General features: G+C 46.3%; 1 protein-coding gene across 1 annotated transcript in view; it reads right to left on the bottom strand.

The window, feature by feature from the left end:
• The window catches only part of prrc2c (proline rich coiled-coil 2C), a 25,671-nt gene extending 11,084 nt beyond the window's left edge, over window positions 1–14,587 (bottom strand). The window contains exons 1-15 of the mRNA XM_022764854.1: window positions 14,252–14,587; window positions 7,672–7,841; window positions 7,363–7,537; window positions 7,055–7,164; window positions 6,602–6,727; window positions 6,192–6,490; window positions 5,999–6,078; window positions 5,525–5,661; window positions 5,351–5,438; window positions 4,045–4,228; window positions 3,322–3,949; window positions 3,060–3,232; window positions 1,975–2,251; window positions 1,674–1,884; window positions 1–1,593 (exon numbers count right to left, since the gene is read on the bottom strand). The exon at window positions 1–1,593 is cut by the window's left edge and continues 840 nt beyond it. Coding sequence (XP_022620575.1) covers window positions 1–1,593; window positions 1,674–1,884; window positions 1,975–2,251; window positions 3,060–3,232; window positions 3,322–3,949; window positions 4,045–4,228; window positions 5,351–5,438; window positions 5,525–5,661; window positions 5,999–6,078; window positions 6,192–6,490; window positions 6,602–6,727; window positions 7,055–7,164; window positions 7,363–7,537; window positions 7,672–7,786 — 4,196 coding nt within the window. The 5' untranslated portion in view covers window positions 7,787–7,841; window positions 14,252–14,587. The remainder of the gene's footprint in view (window positions 1,594–1,673; window positions 1,885–1,974; window positions 2,252–3,059; window positions 3,233–3,321; window positions 3,950–4,044; window positions 4,229–5,350; window positions 5,439–5,524; window positions 5,662–5,998; window positions 6,079–6,191; window positions 6,491–6,601; window positions 6,728–7,054; window positions 7,165–7,362; window positions 7,538–7,671; window positions 7,842–14,251) is intronic.
• Between the last annotated feature and the right edge of the window lie 224 nt (window positions 14,588–14,811).

The following is a 14,811-nucleotide window of genomic DNA, read 5'->3' as shown; positions in this document are numbered from 1 at the left end:
GAGGAGGACTCTCTGGCTGCTGGCCTTCTAAGAGGGGCTGAGCGAGGACCCCCACGTTCCCTTGTTCCTCCTCGTCTACTGTATAATCCACCTCTTCCTCGGCGAGAAGGCTCTCCTTTAGGAAGGAATCCTGGCTTGGGTCTGCTTTCATCGTCCCCCCGGGATCCAACCTTTTCCCCCATGTGAGGAGGTCCAAAGCCTGGCTTGTGGGGCCCTGGCCGGCCCTCCCCAGGTAGTTCTCGTCTAAGTGGACGGCTAGGTTTGGTGCTAGGTTCCCGGTCAGACGGTCCAGTATCACTGGCAGACTCCCTCCCACCTTCGCTTTCAGAATCAGTATCTGAACCCCGTCGTCGTCTGCGTTTTGGTATAACCTCAAAGTCTGAGCTCTCACTGCGCGTTTCACTTTCCTCCCTGTTGCGAAAGGCAGCTGCCCCTCCAGCAGAGGGCAAGTCAGAGCGTGATCGAGGCTCTCTGTAAGGGTACTCTGCTCGACTTCTGCCACGATTCCCCCTGCCTCGGCCGCTGTACGTCCCCCGGTAGCTTCGTCCTCTGGAGTAATACTCCCCTCGACCACGTCCTTTGAAACCTGAGTCAGCAGGCCACTCCCTCTCTCTGTCCTTGTCCATATCCTTATCCCTCTCGCGCTCCCTCTCTCGCTCCTCTCGTCGGTAGGCACGTGGAGGAAGATTGGACTCTTTCCTGGAGGGTAATTTGGGTTCTGGATGTTTGTCATTGCTCTGCAGTTTGTCTGTTTTCTCCTCCTGCGAGGAAGAAGTGGGAGCCCCAGACGAAGGCTGAGAGTCTCTGGCTCTCTGATGTCCAGTCGGTGTTTCCTCCGGCTCTGTAGATTCTCTCTTCCCTTCGCCCTGAGGTCTGGATCCCTCAGACACAGCAGCAGCTGCAGAAGGAGCTTTGGATGACGGTTCCTTTTTGGACCTGTCTCCTCTATCCGCCCTCTCATGACGCTTCTCTCTTTCTTCTCTTTGCTCCCTCTCTTCTTTCATGTCCCTTAGCACAGGCTTCTTTATTGGCCCAGACCTGCGGACTGGCCTCTCTCCCCCTGGTCCTTCTCTGCGTCCCGTCCCTGATCTCCCTCCCCAGCGCAGCTCAGCTTTCTGCTTGCTAGGGGCTGGCAGAGGCAGCTTCTCTTGTTTGTGTAATCCATCAGCAGGAGGTGTCGCCCTGTTGCTGGTCACTGCAGCCTGGGAGTACAGTTCATTCTGGGGCTTATCATCAGCCCTTTCCCCTGTGTCCTGTAATTCTAGTGATTTTGTTCCCAGGGGTAGAGCATCAAACCTGGGTTCATCAAGCTTGAGGGAGTGGCTGGAGCCCTGGGACACACTCCTTTGCAGCATAGCTTGGCCAAGAGCCTCTACCTCTTCTCCACTCGGTAGGCCTGGCTCCTCAGGATCGAAGGCTGAGCCTACAGGGACCCTGTCTAGAGGCCCAGAGACGTCCTCTGGGCCCTGGGTAAATGCTGACAGGGACTCTGTAGGGTCCCGGAAGAAGTTACTCTTACGAGAGTCCAATGCACTGTGGTCCTGGGGGTATATAGCTGGGAGTCCCCTGTCCAGATCCAAACCAGAGTCCATCCTGTAAAGAAACAATGGTTAATGTGTCATGAGCAGAAAATAAAGGCCACTTCTTCTGTTGTTTTTTTTTTTTAAATTTACCTCGGCTCCTTGTTTTCATCCCGTCCTTTCGGAGCAGTTACAGAAGATAACGGCTCTGACTGTGGGTACGGGTCAGAGCCCCAGACCATCCGTGAGTCTGAGGGTAAGCCATGGTCACGGATTGGTCGGGTCAAGTGGTCAAAGGAGTCGGAGCTGGAGCTGGAGTTGTCACCTGGCTCTCTGCGCACGATCTGCTTCGGAGGCATCCTCCCTGAAGAGCACAAACCAGACCGACTTTACACAGGCTGTCAGCTCCTCACACTCATCACATGCTCTACTTCTATTCCACACGTCTCCCTACCAGGGTGAATGTTAGCTGGCATGTCCATAGGAGGACGTCCAGACATCATGCGGGGGTCCATGTAGGACTGCATCATTAGCCAGCGGGGGTCAAACCCCATGGAGGCCAGGTGCTGGTGGTGGGGGCCCATGGGTTGATACATGGAGCGGTGTTGCTGCTGCTGCTGTTGTTGTGTAGCTGGAACCCCACCACCACCTGACGGGGACACGGAGCCCCCGCTCTGCTGCTGCTGCTGCTGCTGCTGCTGTTGTTGCCATTGTTGCTGCTTCATTTGCTCCTACAACCAAAGAAAGAACCAAAGGATATTTAAGCTAAGTAAAGACAACTTGTTTTTAATGGTATATACTACAATGTAAATATTCATGGCTCAATGTCCTATCTGCTTGTTGTGAAAACACAATGCATTTAAAACGACCACCTTCAGACTGGTGACAAATTAAAGGAAGAATCAACATAAAGTGTCTTAGTGTTGAGCTTCACCGCTGCTCGTCATCGATTCTCTGAGTCTCTGAACTCGACTGGAGGATCATCGACATTCTACCTGAAGATATTCCCTTACGCGGTGTAGTGATGGTGGTGGGATGGACGCACCGTCGTCCTGTTTCTCAACTATTTTCCAGGTTGTTCTTTGATTTGTCACAGTCTGTATGAACACTATTTTTCCACAACCCAAGCCTTTGCAGACGTGACAGAACCTGGGCCCCAGAGTTCTATTTACCTTCATTATAGTGACAGTGAGAGTGACAGGAAAGTCGAGGAGGGAGAGGGAACGTCACGCAGCAAAGGGCCGCAAGTCGACCACCGAGGCGCCCAACACTGCAGACTGTTGAAAATACTGCTCCCAATACACACATGCTATCGGCGCACGTGCACTGATATGACTAATGAACACACTAACTGTGGAAAAGGTCTAATTAAACTCACTTTGAAAGTAAATGTAAGATCAAACTAATATTCATCAAATTCCCAGTTGATTCACAGTTAGGACAACAGCCCACCAGCTCATGACACACACACTAATCATTGGGTTAATTAATTTTAACGAGCTCGTAGTAACTCAAGACACCAGACGTGGACGACCTCACCTGCTGTCTGAGGAAACGAGGCGGCAGAGACTTTTGAAACTGTTTGGAATAGCCTGAGGTGAGAGAGGGACGCATAGCAGCTGCTGCTTCTCCTTCCAGCTGTGGGGGGGCTACGGGGGCTTCCTCACTACTTGGGGCGTCCATGTGAGGCAGAGACAGGTGGGGCTCATCCACTGCAGGGAAACACAACCGACAGTATTGGCATCGGCAACAATGCCAGTTCATTTACAAGCAGCTTTGAGAAAAGGCTGAGCCGGCTCACCTCTGTTGTCCTCTATGTTGAAATAGTCTCGGATAGGCACAGTTGTCCTGTCGGCTTGGTTCTCCTCCGTTAGGGGGCCCACCTCCGCCAAGGAGCTCTCCCCCTCGCCCTGAGGCTCTGGAGCTACGACCGCAGGCCTCTGGACAGGAGGACTGGGCTGACGGGGCAAGTGAACAACTTCCTCCTCTGCAGTTGGTTCAACTCTCTCCCGTTCCCACTCTGTCCTCTCCCTGTCTCTCTCAGGCAGAGGAGCTTGCATGATCGGGGCCTGTGATTGTGAAACTGGGACTGAAGGTACAGGACTGGATACAGGAGCAGGAGCTGATAAGGAGGACTCCTCGTGGGCAGCTCCTGCCTCATCGTTCGGCGCAGGGGAGGATTTGCCCTCAGCTGCTTGGCGGTGTTTTTCATTGAGACGTTTTAGTTTTTCGGCACAAGCCGCAAGCCGCTGTTCTTCCATTCGCCGTTCCTCTTCTTCTCTCCTCCGTCTCGCTCGTTCTACGGCTTCAGAAACTTCTGGCTTCTTGCGCTTCTGTCTCCAGGCCTCAGAGTCCTCCTCGGGACCGGGTGCTGCAGCCGGTGGCTTGCTCCCACGCGGAGCTGTGGCACCGACAGGACGAGTGCCGCCCTGGAGAAAAGAGTACAAACAGACTGATCACCGTGCTGTTTGAATAATCAGTGCACACATAATGGAAGGCTTCTGTAATGCATATGCAGCTTTACCTGGTAGTCCTGTGGAGCAGCTGATTTAGTGTACTGCCCCATACTGCCAGGTGATGGAGCTCTAGGATCTGCGCTGTCGGCCCATGAGGTTTTACTGCCCCCACGGTCCTCAGACCCCTCCTTCCAGCCCTCCTGACCGTCTGATGGCCGAGGTCTCATTCGCTCCACTTTACCCATCCACTCCCTAAAAATAACATCAATAGGATTCATTAAAAACGAATATCGTCAGGTTCTTTCAACCTCTGGCTGCACATTAAACCTCATCACAACACATGCTCTCACAGCTTTCACAAGTTATTCCCTTGATTGAAGATATTTGTGACGCTACCAGGCAAAATATCTGCCGGCGGCTTTGCTCACTTGACTTGTAAATTAAAGTTTTACTGTCGTGTTTCATCTGACAAGAAATTACGCTGCAACTGGCTCTGACGACGTGTCCTCGTTCCTCAGCCGCAGTTTTCACAAGTTCGGAAATACATTGGCAATCCCTCCCCTCCCCTCCCCCCTCCCTCCGCTATGCATCCAAGATGGTGACTGTTGAGGGCGATTTCAATTTAATACAAAGTATGTGTAGTAACAGTTTGGTTCTTTCCACAACAAGCAGCAACGGCAGCGCTGCCAAACAACATCCATCTGGTTCTGAGTGTATAACTGTGGTAATGTTAGATCATCTATTATACAGTGTATTCTGTCCTGAGTCAGTGTCACAATATGTTGCCTGTTGTATAAACAGTGCCAACATGTCACATTCACTGACTATTTGAACTATATCATTAACAGTGTTTTTCCATGTTGTAATTTATTTACTCCCATTTATTTCTCCATTATAATCATGTGTCTCTTTGACAACATTGCATAAAGATGCTTATTTGCTGCTGTGGCCATGTAACACCATTTTGCATAGAGCAGCATATTTAGCCATTTCCAGGTGTTAATGTAGCTATAGCTTGTTAAAAACATTGACATCTGCTGCTGTGTGTTCTATGGAATCACATGACTAGCTAGCACATTAGCGAACACTCTAATCAGAAGCTAACATGCTAGTTTGGTCTGGACCACACTCATTACTCAACATCTCCACATCTGAAAATAAACTTGATGGTTTATAGAAACATGGAGAAAGTTTCATGCTTTATTCATAAAATGCACAATAACCTTCATATACAAGTTCATCTGCTGCTCTGTATCGTCAGCTACGTTTCAAGACAAAACATAGGTAGGGAAAATGCATTGTGGGACAGAAGCTCAGTAATGAATATGAGACAAAGTGTACTGAAATGCTGAAAAGTGAAGCTCAGACTCTCACCAGTTTTCTCCTTTTTCTTTAGCAGCTTGGTTTTCCTCATCGTCGCTGAAGTTTAGTTTCTCAGTGTAGTCCACCTCCATCTGAGCTCCTGGATTACAGAGAGGTCAGGATTAAAGCTACAAATGAATGACTGGTTATTATTAACGCTGTATTTCATAATGTACGGCTACTGACCTGCCCAGCCCTCATCAGCATCAGTGTCTAAATTGTCCAGCTCCTTCAGTTCTGTGGCGCTAATGATTGAGGGTCTGTCTGGATCCTGGAGCCAGGACTGAGGGGGGGCCTGCTGGGGTCGTGCTGATCGAGGACCCCTGACCAGCCAACAAAGAGGAAAAGAGAGGGAAGTTCATTCAGGGGCCTAATGAATATACAAGCTACTAAAAACTGTAAACGGTATCGTGCACACGGCCAAAAGATTCCTTTTATAATGATGTGAACAATTTGCTTCTGTGTGATGTCATGACATTTTATACTGTCCACAGCTTGTATAATCAATTGCCTTTAAAACAGATTCATTGTTTTGTTAATTATGAAGGAAGACTCCACAGTATAATGTGTTTGTGCAAAGATCAATTAAATACAAATCAAAAATGTATCTTATTTTGCTTCAAATGTATTTAGGCTTTAGCCGTTAAGATGTGAACTTACTTGGCTCCATCTTGTGGTACAGGGAATCTGAAGTTTCCTTGCCCAGGACCATAAGACATTTGAGGATAGGCATGGAACATCTAGAAACACAAAGACACCCACCTTCACGCAGGGTAAAGAGAGAAACACTACAACTCCACACTTAACTGCAATATCCTCCACGGTCTGTCCAGAAGATCAAACTGTGACTCACATAAGGTGGCATCATGCTCCTGAAAGCAGGATCAAAGTGAGTTGGCACCCCCGCAGGAGGCTGCTGCCCCCCATTAAGTTTAGGCTGAGGAGGGCCAGATGTGGGCGGCCTCTCCCTGACATCCCTCTTCTCCCTCTGACCGTCAGTGGTTACGTTTCGGGCAGGTTCATCAGCTTCCACCGGGGGTGTGGAGGTTCCAAGGCCTGGACTTCCCTCCTCTGGAGCCCTGTTCTCCATCTCAGGGGGGCTGGGTGCAGTGTTCAAATTCCTGCCTCCACCCTCACGCCAACTGCCAACATCTAACAGGAGAGAGGGAAGAGAGATATTGTTTGACTTGAACCGGTGGTTCCTGAAACAGAAAGCAATCAAATAACAGTGAATGATGTTTATGTGCATGAGTGTGGCCATACTTTGAGGTCTGAGGCTGGGGCCCGGTCCATAAGGCTCCTCCTCTTGACCGTCCCCTTTCTCCGCCTCACCAGCCGCCTGCAAGCTGGGGAACTCCTGGTGGAAGTGGCTGCTCACCCGAGGAGCTCCTGCACAATACAAGCACTTTATGAATGCACAGAAATCACAAGATTGAATCTAATACTGTGACGTACAGAGCTGCAGTGAAAGGTCTAATCCTCAGGTGGTGTATGGCACCCCTCCCACCCCTCCCACCCCAACCCAACATTTAGTGGAGATCAAGTGGACGGCTCAGAGCTGGAGACCAACTGAGGATTTTGCTTTTCTTTGTTTGTTACACTGAAGAGTTTACAGCCTCCTACTTAAATGTCAAGTAGAACCACAGCACTACAACAGACTATCTGCGTTTTATGAATAGGTGTAGTGCTCAGGGAGCAAGTGGAGAGGATGATTACCGTCTAGCTGTGTCTGCTTGCTGTTGGCCCACGAGCGGCTGCCCCCAGTGGAAAGCTCTTGTGACTGGATCACTGCTGGTTTGTTCTGGGGTGGGGGCGTCTCCTGTTGCCTGTGGCACATAAAACAGCAGAGTTTCCAACAACAACCACACGTGAAAATGTGGATGACAGAGTCCTCTTCACCTCACACTTCCTGTCATTCTGTAGTGGTTCACACGCCTTCATTTAGAGACGAGCTTTAACAAACGGGTTGGGGCTTAGTTTCGGTCCATGACCTCGTAAATGTGCACACAACTTATTCAACTTACCTCTCCTCTCCTGCCTCAGCCCGGGACGCCCAGCCACTGCCGTCTTTGGGGACGATGTTGACGTTGGGGTCGTTTCCCTTGTTCTCTGCCTTCAGGCTGGGCAGGTTGGCTGGAGGGGGCATGCGCCGGCTAACAGCAACTTTGCCCAAACTCTGGAGCCCATGTCTGGCAGCCACTGGGACAAACAAACAGCAAGATTAAGGTTTGTCTCAATCCTTCAAGTTTATATTCCATTGCCTTGATCAATAAAGTTAATTCATGCAATTCAGTCCACTCATTTGAATTCAAGACTAGAAGGGAACTGCTTACCTGCAGTTTTCTGGGTTTCCAGAGATTTGCCCTTGTAGGTATTGAAGAGGCTAAGGGTTGCATACTTTGTTTTGCCATCCTTTGCCTTGGTGCTCTGCCCTGACTTCTCGGACATTTCGCTGGAAACTCATTGAGTCTGGTCCTTTGGCCTCGCCCCCAGAACCAGCCTCCTACAGACCAAAGAGGGGGAACAGGAATGAGACAAACGCTGGTAAAGTTGTTGAAGAAATCTACAATGAAAAATATCAGTTGACCTTTTTAAAACTACATTTGAAGTTCATTTGTAAAAATGAGAACTATGATGAAAAGTATAAACATTTTTCATCAACATATAACTAAATGATAATGTGAAAGACAAAGTCAACGACCTGCATGTATCTGCAGATTCACACACTGTAGCCTGTGACTGTGCGTGCGCCACGTGACAGGCACAAACTCGGCTGCTTGACCGTCGCATTACTGTTAATAAAAGGCACCTTCCATTCAGTAACTGTCAGTTATTCTAAGTTATTGTTTTTTTAGAAGAAACAGCTTCATGGACTCCATTCATCCATGATAACCAAACCAACCATACAAACTATGAAAACATGTAGGCAGGACACCAATAATTATGAAAAAACGTAAGCTAACGTTACTTCCAGTCGACTCTTTAGTGTTGCTATCAGAATGAGTAAATTTCCAGGATTTAAGGCAGCAGTCCACCATCTTGTCCTTTAGGTTGCTAAAGACATGTCACTACGTTTTAACATTTGATGTTTGAACTTAAAAAAAAAAAAAAAACGTTGGGTGAACAAATGAATGAACCCATCCTCTGAATGAGTCAATGAACAGTATAGGTGGCTGCAGTAATGCTAATGCTAATGCTAGGTGAGCAGAATATACAAGAGAGCGCAGTTCTGTTCCAACAGCCAGAGTCTGGAAATCATAATGGAAAAAATGACTGACGTTACTGAGGAGAGTCACTCTGTATTACTGCAGAGTGACAGAGACCCGTAACCATGGCAACTGTACATAACAAAGATGACGACAGCTGAATAACCGCAAAATGTTTAGACATAAAAAATAAAATTGCATGACAAAAATGAGTGAAAATGACTAAATATATGTTGTTGTAGAGCTTTTGCAGCTGGACACGACAGCGTAGCACAGATATCTGAACCTTGTTCCTAATGTTCACCAACAAACTGCACTTAGTGTTAACTACACCTGAACCTGACCAACGGATTGATAAATCGAGTACTTTAATCATCAAGAGCAATGAGGTTGGCAAATAACCTACAATTCAATTCAAGGCTAAATCCTATACAATAGACTAAGAGTATGAAAATAAAAAAACATAAATAGGGGGAAAAATTTACACTAAAGACAGACCCATAACTATGCTGTGTGCTAAACAGACACTGTACATTAGGACAAGTTGGGTACACACACACATTATTTATATATATATATATATATATATATATATATATAAAAGATTAAGGTGTTATTATGAAAGATTAAGGTGATGAACGGATGTGATACATAATGTGATAAAAAGTCCAGGTGAGCAGTTGGTCCCGTCTCCCAACACAGAAGAGAATCATTGTACAGACTGATGGCAGCTGGCAGGAATGACTTCCTGTAGCGCAGTGTGCCTATGTGTGATCCGCAGGCCATGGAGGGGATGCAAGGTGGTCTCCATGTTGTTCAGTTTGTGCAGCATCGTCCTGGTAAAAGATCTGCAAAATCTTGCTGCACACGTTTAAAAAAAGAAAAGAAAAAAAGAAAAGAAAAGGACATCACCTTCCTCAAGAAGGAAAGGAATCCAGGAGAGGTGCTGTGCTTAGTGCAGCATGTCATGTCAAACATGGAGTTTGGGCAGGATGCAAGTTGTTGGTTCAATGAAAACTGATGCATCAACTTTTCAGAGGGTGACAATAAGAAAAAAAAAAAAAAAAAAAAAAAAAAAAAACTGAAACTGATTCAGGTGTAAATGATAAAACCAGATAAGCTCATCCTAATCATACCACACAAAACAAGTGCAACTAAATCACATGACATAAATTAGTGGCAAAATTGTATTGTGAAGCGAATGGGACCCGAGTGTGTGTGGGGGGTTTGTCATGTCTGGCCAATACCAGTCTCATAATAAAGGTCACACATAAATGAACACAAGTCTATGGCGGGACTCCTGACACAAACCCACTGTTGCCTGAGAAAGGAAATGGTGCATGATTGAAGATACTCTGAGGATGCTCAGGAAGGTTAGCAAGAGAAGTGAATTAGAGTGAGCAGTACCAAAGACAGCATGTTTGGGCTGCAGTGTCTTTCCTAAGACACACAGAGGTCATTTATTATTAACGTAGCAGTGGTGGAACAGTGTCTGTCTCTGTGTGTCTGTGTGTGTGTGTGTGTGTGTGTGTGTGTGTGTGTGTGTGTGTTGGGGGGCTGACAGCTCTGATGAGCTCAGTCTCTATCTGTAACTTGGCCTTAGAACACTTCTGCAAAGTAACATCCACTTAAAGGAAAAGCCCTGTTTTGTTGTTTTGTTTTTTTTGTAAAGCACCTGGTTCTTATTTTTTAAAATCTTCTCAAACACAATTGTAAATCAAACCATAACAATAAGATCCAGGTAGCAATCTATTTTTCTCCACTTTACATGGCATGCTAATATTAACTGTGGTATCAGTAGTGATGCTCCTTAATTCTTGTAGACGACAAAAAATAATTTTTCCAGTTCAACTGATAGTTTAGATAACGCTCTGTGGGATTATGAGTCTTCTGCCATGAGGAAAGAGTTTAAGAGAAGGCATCACTTCAGTTTAACCAGAAATATGATGATTTTATGTTGTCCTTTAAAAAATGGGTATTGATAGGACATCTGTATTATAATAAGAAAAAAAAAAAAAAAAACCCAGCCCTGAATGCACAATTTAGTCTGAACCTGGATTTGCAGTCTGCTCATCTACTCCTAATGCTTGTTACTTCATCTGTCAGCTGTCTGTCTGCGTCTTTACTGCCGTAGAGCAAAGTGCAGGCTACACAAGACACCCTGAGCATTTTCTTCAACATCTGTCTGGCTGTGGTAGTGTTTGTTCACTGAAGGCCGAGCAGCCGAGACACTTTTATGCATTAATACAATTAAGTATCTGAACACACTCTCCCCACCTGTCTCAAAAACAACAATGGCAGACATACAGTTTTGTGTTTTCACCTGTCTTGTTTCAGCCTTGTAGTCTAACAAACACAGGTTCTGACAAGGTACTGGTACCAGTCCCCACTGACCCAAATGCTGTCACTAACTCACGCACCTCAGTGTCCCTTGAACACATGCTTGTTGATTTATTTCCACTGTGTAAAACAGAACAATAAAAAGACAATGATTCAGATGAAGCTGTTGTTGAGACTCAGGCTGAGCGTTTAATCTAAATTTGGCAGAACAGATGGATCACAGATCTGTACAATTCACCAGAAATTGACAAATAAAACAGTTGCATTTATCACGGTCATTATAAATCAATGTTTTACTACAGTTCGGTCAGGTGCAGCGGCGACACTTGACAGGAGGTGGGGAGGAAAAACAATTTGAATGTAGCGGGAACGCTTTATCATTTTAAAGTACTCTGCATCACTGGAGTGAATCTCACAGCAACAGAGCTCGACTCTCTATTGGCTATTGAGGATGTTTGCCCCCCCCACTACCACACACACACACACACACACACACACACACACACACACACACACACACACACACAATATTAAAGGGTTTTTAAAAAGTCCATGACTGGGTAGAGGTTTCAAGACCGAACCTTTACAAATCCCCCCACATTAGAAAAACCATTTGTCAGGGAAAATCCCTTTGGGAACTGGCCACGATTCTCCACTTGAGAAGGGTCAGCGTGAGGAGTATGGTGCAGAGGTCGCGTGGAGGGACTCAGTCAAGTGTGCACAAAAAAGGGTGTGCATAAATCCTGACATCAGAGGGATATGGGATGGGTGAGAATGTGTTTGAAAAAAGAAATGGAGAGAGAACACTGACACACCTACATCCTCTGTGCACAGATAAACCATTACCTGTTCAGTAACAGTGACACCACAGCACAACCCAATCACCTGAGGATGAGCGTCTACACTGAAGGGGTCCATTCAGTTTACAGTCCCTGCTCCACCTCTTACACGGTCAACATAAATCCACTGAGGGCAAAGTGGCCTTGGTCCACCATTTTGAAGTGTTTTCAGATGGTTGTATCAAGCAACTGCAAAATCCAAGATTTGTCACCAAGCACACAACAGCATCCCAGCTCCCTAACCACTATCTGCTCAGCCCAACCTCCAGCGTGACCCTTCACCTCTGCAACTACTTCTGCATAACAGCTCATCCATCAAGGTCAGCTCTTTCCCTTTTTCTAATACACAAAAATACCAACATTCTGCTGTTTCTTCTAGGCAGTAACTAGTTTGTGTCTGTGCTTGTGTACAGGTGTTAATGTTCCTCACAGATTTTAGCCGTCTAATGAAACTGAAATTTCCCATCCGTCAAATCACGTGGCCAGTGAAATTATTTTTGTGTTGTGGCGGTGATGCTTAGCAGGAGGAATTCAACTGTCCTACTATAATTTGACATGGCTATTGTTCATTTTATAAGTAGAGTAACTACTGCTTTGACACACTTAGGAGCCCAACAGGGCCGGTGAAATATGAGCCTCAGAGCAGTTATTTGAAGATATGAATGGAGGTGAACACAAAAACTTATTACCTCAGTAGCACATTATGACTCTCTTTTGCATTGTAGATTGACTTCAGGTTCAGGCTGCAGGTCGACCAACACAACTTACCTGTGCAGCCTCCATGTAGCCTACTCTTGTTTACAGCGGGCCATGGGACGGGCCGTCTAATGCAACAGTGAAGTCAAAGAATAAAAAGTCACGTAGATGGCCTAAAAGATGGGTGCTGAAAGAACAGGATTATATTTCACTGTCCCTGTTGCTTTGTACTGTAATGCTGTCTGAAGAACTCTGGTCCTAAATCTCTACAGTGACAGTGGAGAAGTCAGTATGTCAACCATCTTTAGGTTCAGTGGCAAAAAGTATAACAATAAAACTAAGGGTGTATTTTTTTTTAAATCCTTAAATATATATAAAAGATGGGCCGTGGACATGAATATGCATCAGGCCGCCATCCCTCAAAGATACTGGACTACATGACCTGTCACGTAAAAAGAAAATATAATGTGTGCAGTACTTGATATGATTAGCACACATTCAGCATTTACCAGTTTATCTTCACTTTGATCAGGGTCAATGCAAGCAGCACCATCCTAACACCACTTACTATATTTGGCCCAATTCACAAAGACATGAACAAACAGATGACAATTGGAAGCCACTTCAGATTATTGTGGTTCTCCATCACCAGGCCATCAATACCACTGAGATGGTCTCCCTGGGGAGTTGCTGGTAATTTCACTGCGCACACAATAAACTGGAGGGTGGCTTTATTTTCATTAATTGGATGCAAAAGTGCTTAGATTAAATGCTCAAATGAAACATTAGTTATTGCAAGTGCCAGGTTGAAATACACAAATTGGAGCATGTACAGAGACTAGAGGATGCGGTGTGTAAAATCACTATCTAGTTATCACTTGATATCCGGCCTGGTTAATGTTTATTGTGCAGAGACTCTTAAGACAAACTGTTAGCATCTCTTTTATCTTTAAATCAAAGGCTGGAGCTCTCAAAATACACTTTCATCTACTTCTGCTGTAGATCTCTGATCAGGTCATGACACTGACTGGTCAATCAATAAAGCACTACTGCAATCAATACACATCTGAATGGCCTCTCTATAATGAGCCAGATGTAGACTTATTTGTAACCATGGATGCATATATGGGAACAATACCACGTTGCCTATTGATAAATCTCCCAGGAAGCTTCCAAATCTACAAGCAGACTTTATGAATCACTGAAGTCTTCCACACCCCAACTCCTGAAAGCGCACAGTCACACACTAGAAATGTGCTCTAAGACCACGTTAGTTGGATCTGCAAGACATTCTGACTGAGAGGGAAAGCTCTGTTAGTCTGTCCACGGGACGTAATTAAAAACATGAATTAAACGTAATACATCGCCAGAACATGTGGCCCAAATCATGAAAAATCAAAGGAGACGCTTAATACTGTCCTATTGTTTCTGTAAATCACTGCCTCTGAGGAGTCTGCAGGCCATCCTTGTCCATGAATCAAAGTACTGGTGGGCTGGGTGGCTCACACCGGCAGGGAGCAAAGGCCCTTTTCGCCCGGAACTCATCCACACCGGGTTCAAATACCACGTTAATTGCGCAAAAAGTTCAACTCAAAATGTCACTGTTATGCTCTACCCAGCAGCGTGTATTTCTGTGTATAATGTTTAAGGCGGTGCTGTTGGAGAGCAGGCCGCCAGCTTGCATCGTTTAGCATAGTTTCGTTTCTCACTAGTCGCCATCACATCCACTCTGAGCCCGTCAGTGGTCAAAGCATGCTAGCCAGCTAGCGCCGAGTGAACACCAACACATCGGCTAATGGACAAAACTTTAAAAAATCAACTTGCAGACCCACCTGCCACCGCCGGTGCCTTCTTTGTCCTTTTGGCTGTTGTGTGGCCTCACTTGAAATCCGGTTTCGGCCTGGTTTGTGGTGAACGAAAGTGTGTCTGGCCGGCGGATTACAAAAGCTGGCTAGCCTGCTAACCCAGTTCGGCTAACGATGGTTAGCTACTTTGCTCGTTGGCTGCCAACAAACCGCTCTCCACATGCACGGCTTCTGTTTCGCGTCTTCTGCGCCGTTTCAAGACACCAGTCTGTCTTCGTCTGTTCGGCCGTTACTGCGGGAAACCGGTACGCGGTCGTCCCGTGTTTCCGTGACTCTCCCCACCCGTTATCTCGTGCCAGACCGTTTTTCTAGTTGAGTGAGGCCCCGCTCGCGCCGCGGCCTGTCGCACAATCAAAGATGGCAGACTGTAGTTGCCAGATTTATCCTCTCACATCCCCCTCTCAAAGCCTCCAACCCGCCGTGCAGGTGCTCAGTCACACGTTTGTTGCCACCAACACCACCCTGTCAGAGAAGCCTCACTCACAGAAGAGAAATACATTTATTTTCTGTTGACATCAATAGCACTG

Source organism: Seriola dumerili, unplaced genomic scaffold (genome assembly GCF_002260705.1).
Source record: "Seriola dumerili isolate Sdu_G_001 unplaced genomic scaffold, Sdu_1.0 BDQW01000592.1, whole genome shotgun sequence".
NCBI lineage: Eukaryota > Metazoa > Chordata > Actinopteri > Carangiformes > Carangidae > Seriola > Seriola dumerili.
The sequence above is the reverse complement of the archived record's forward strand: the minus strand, read 5'-3'. Positions and strand labels throughout refer to the sequence as shown.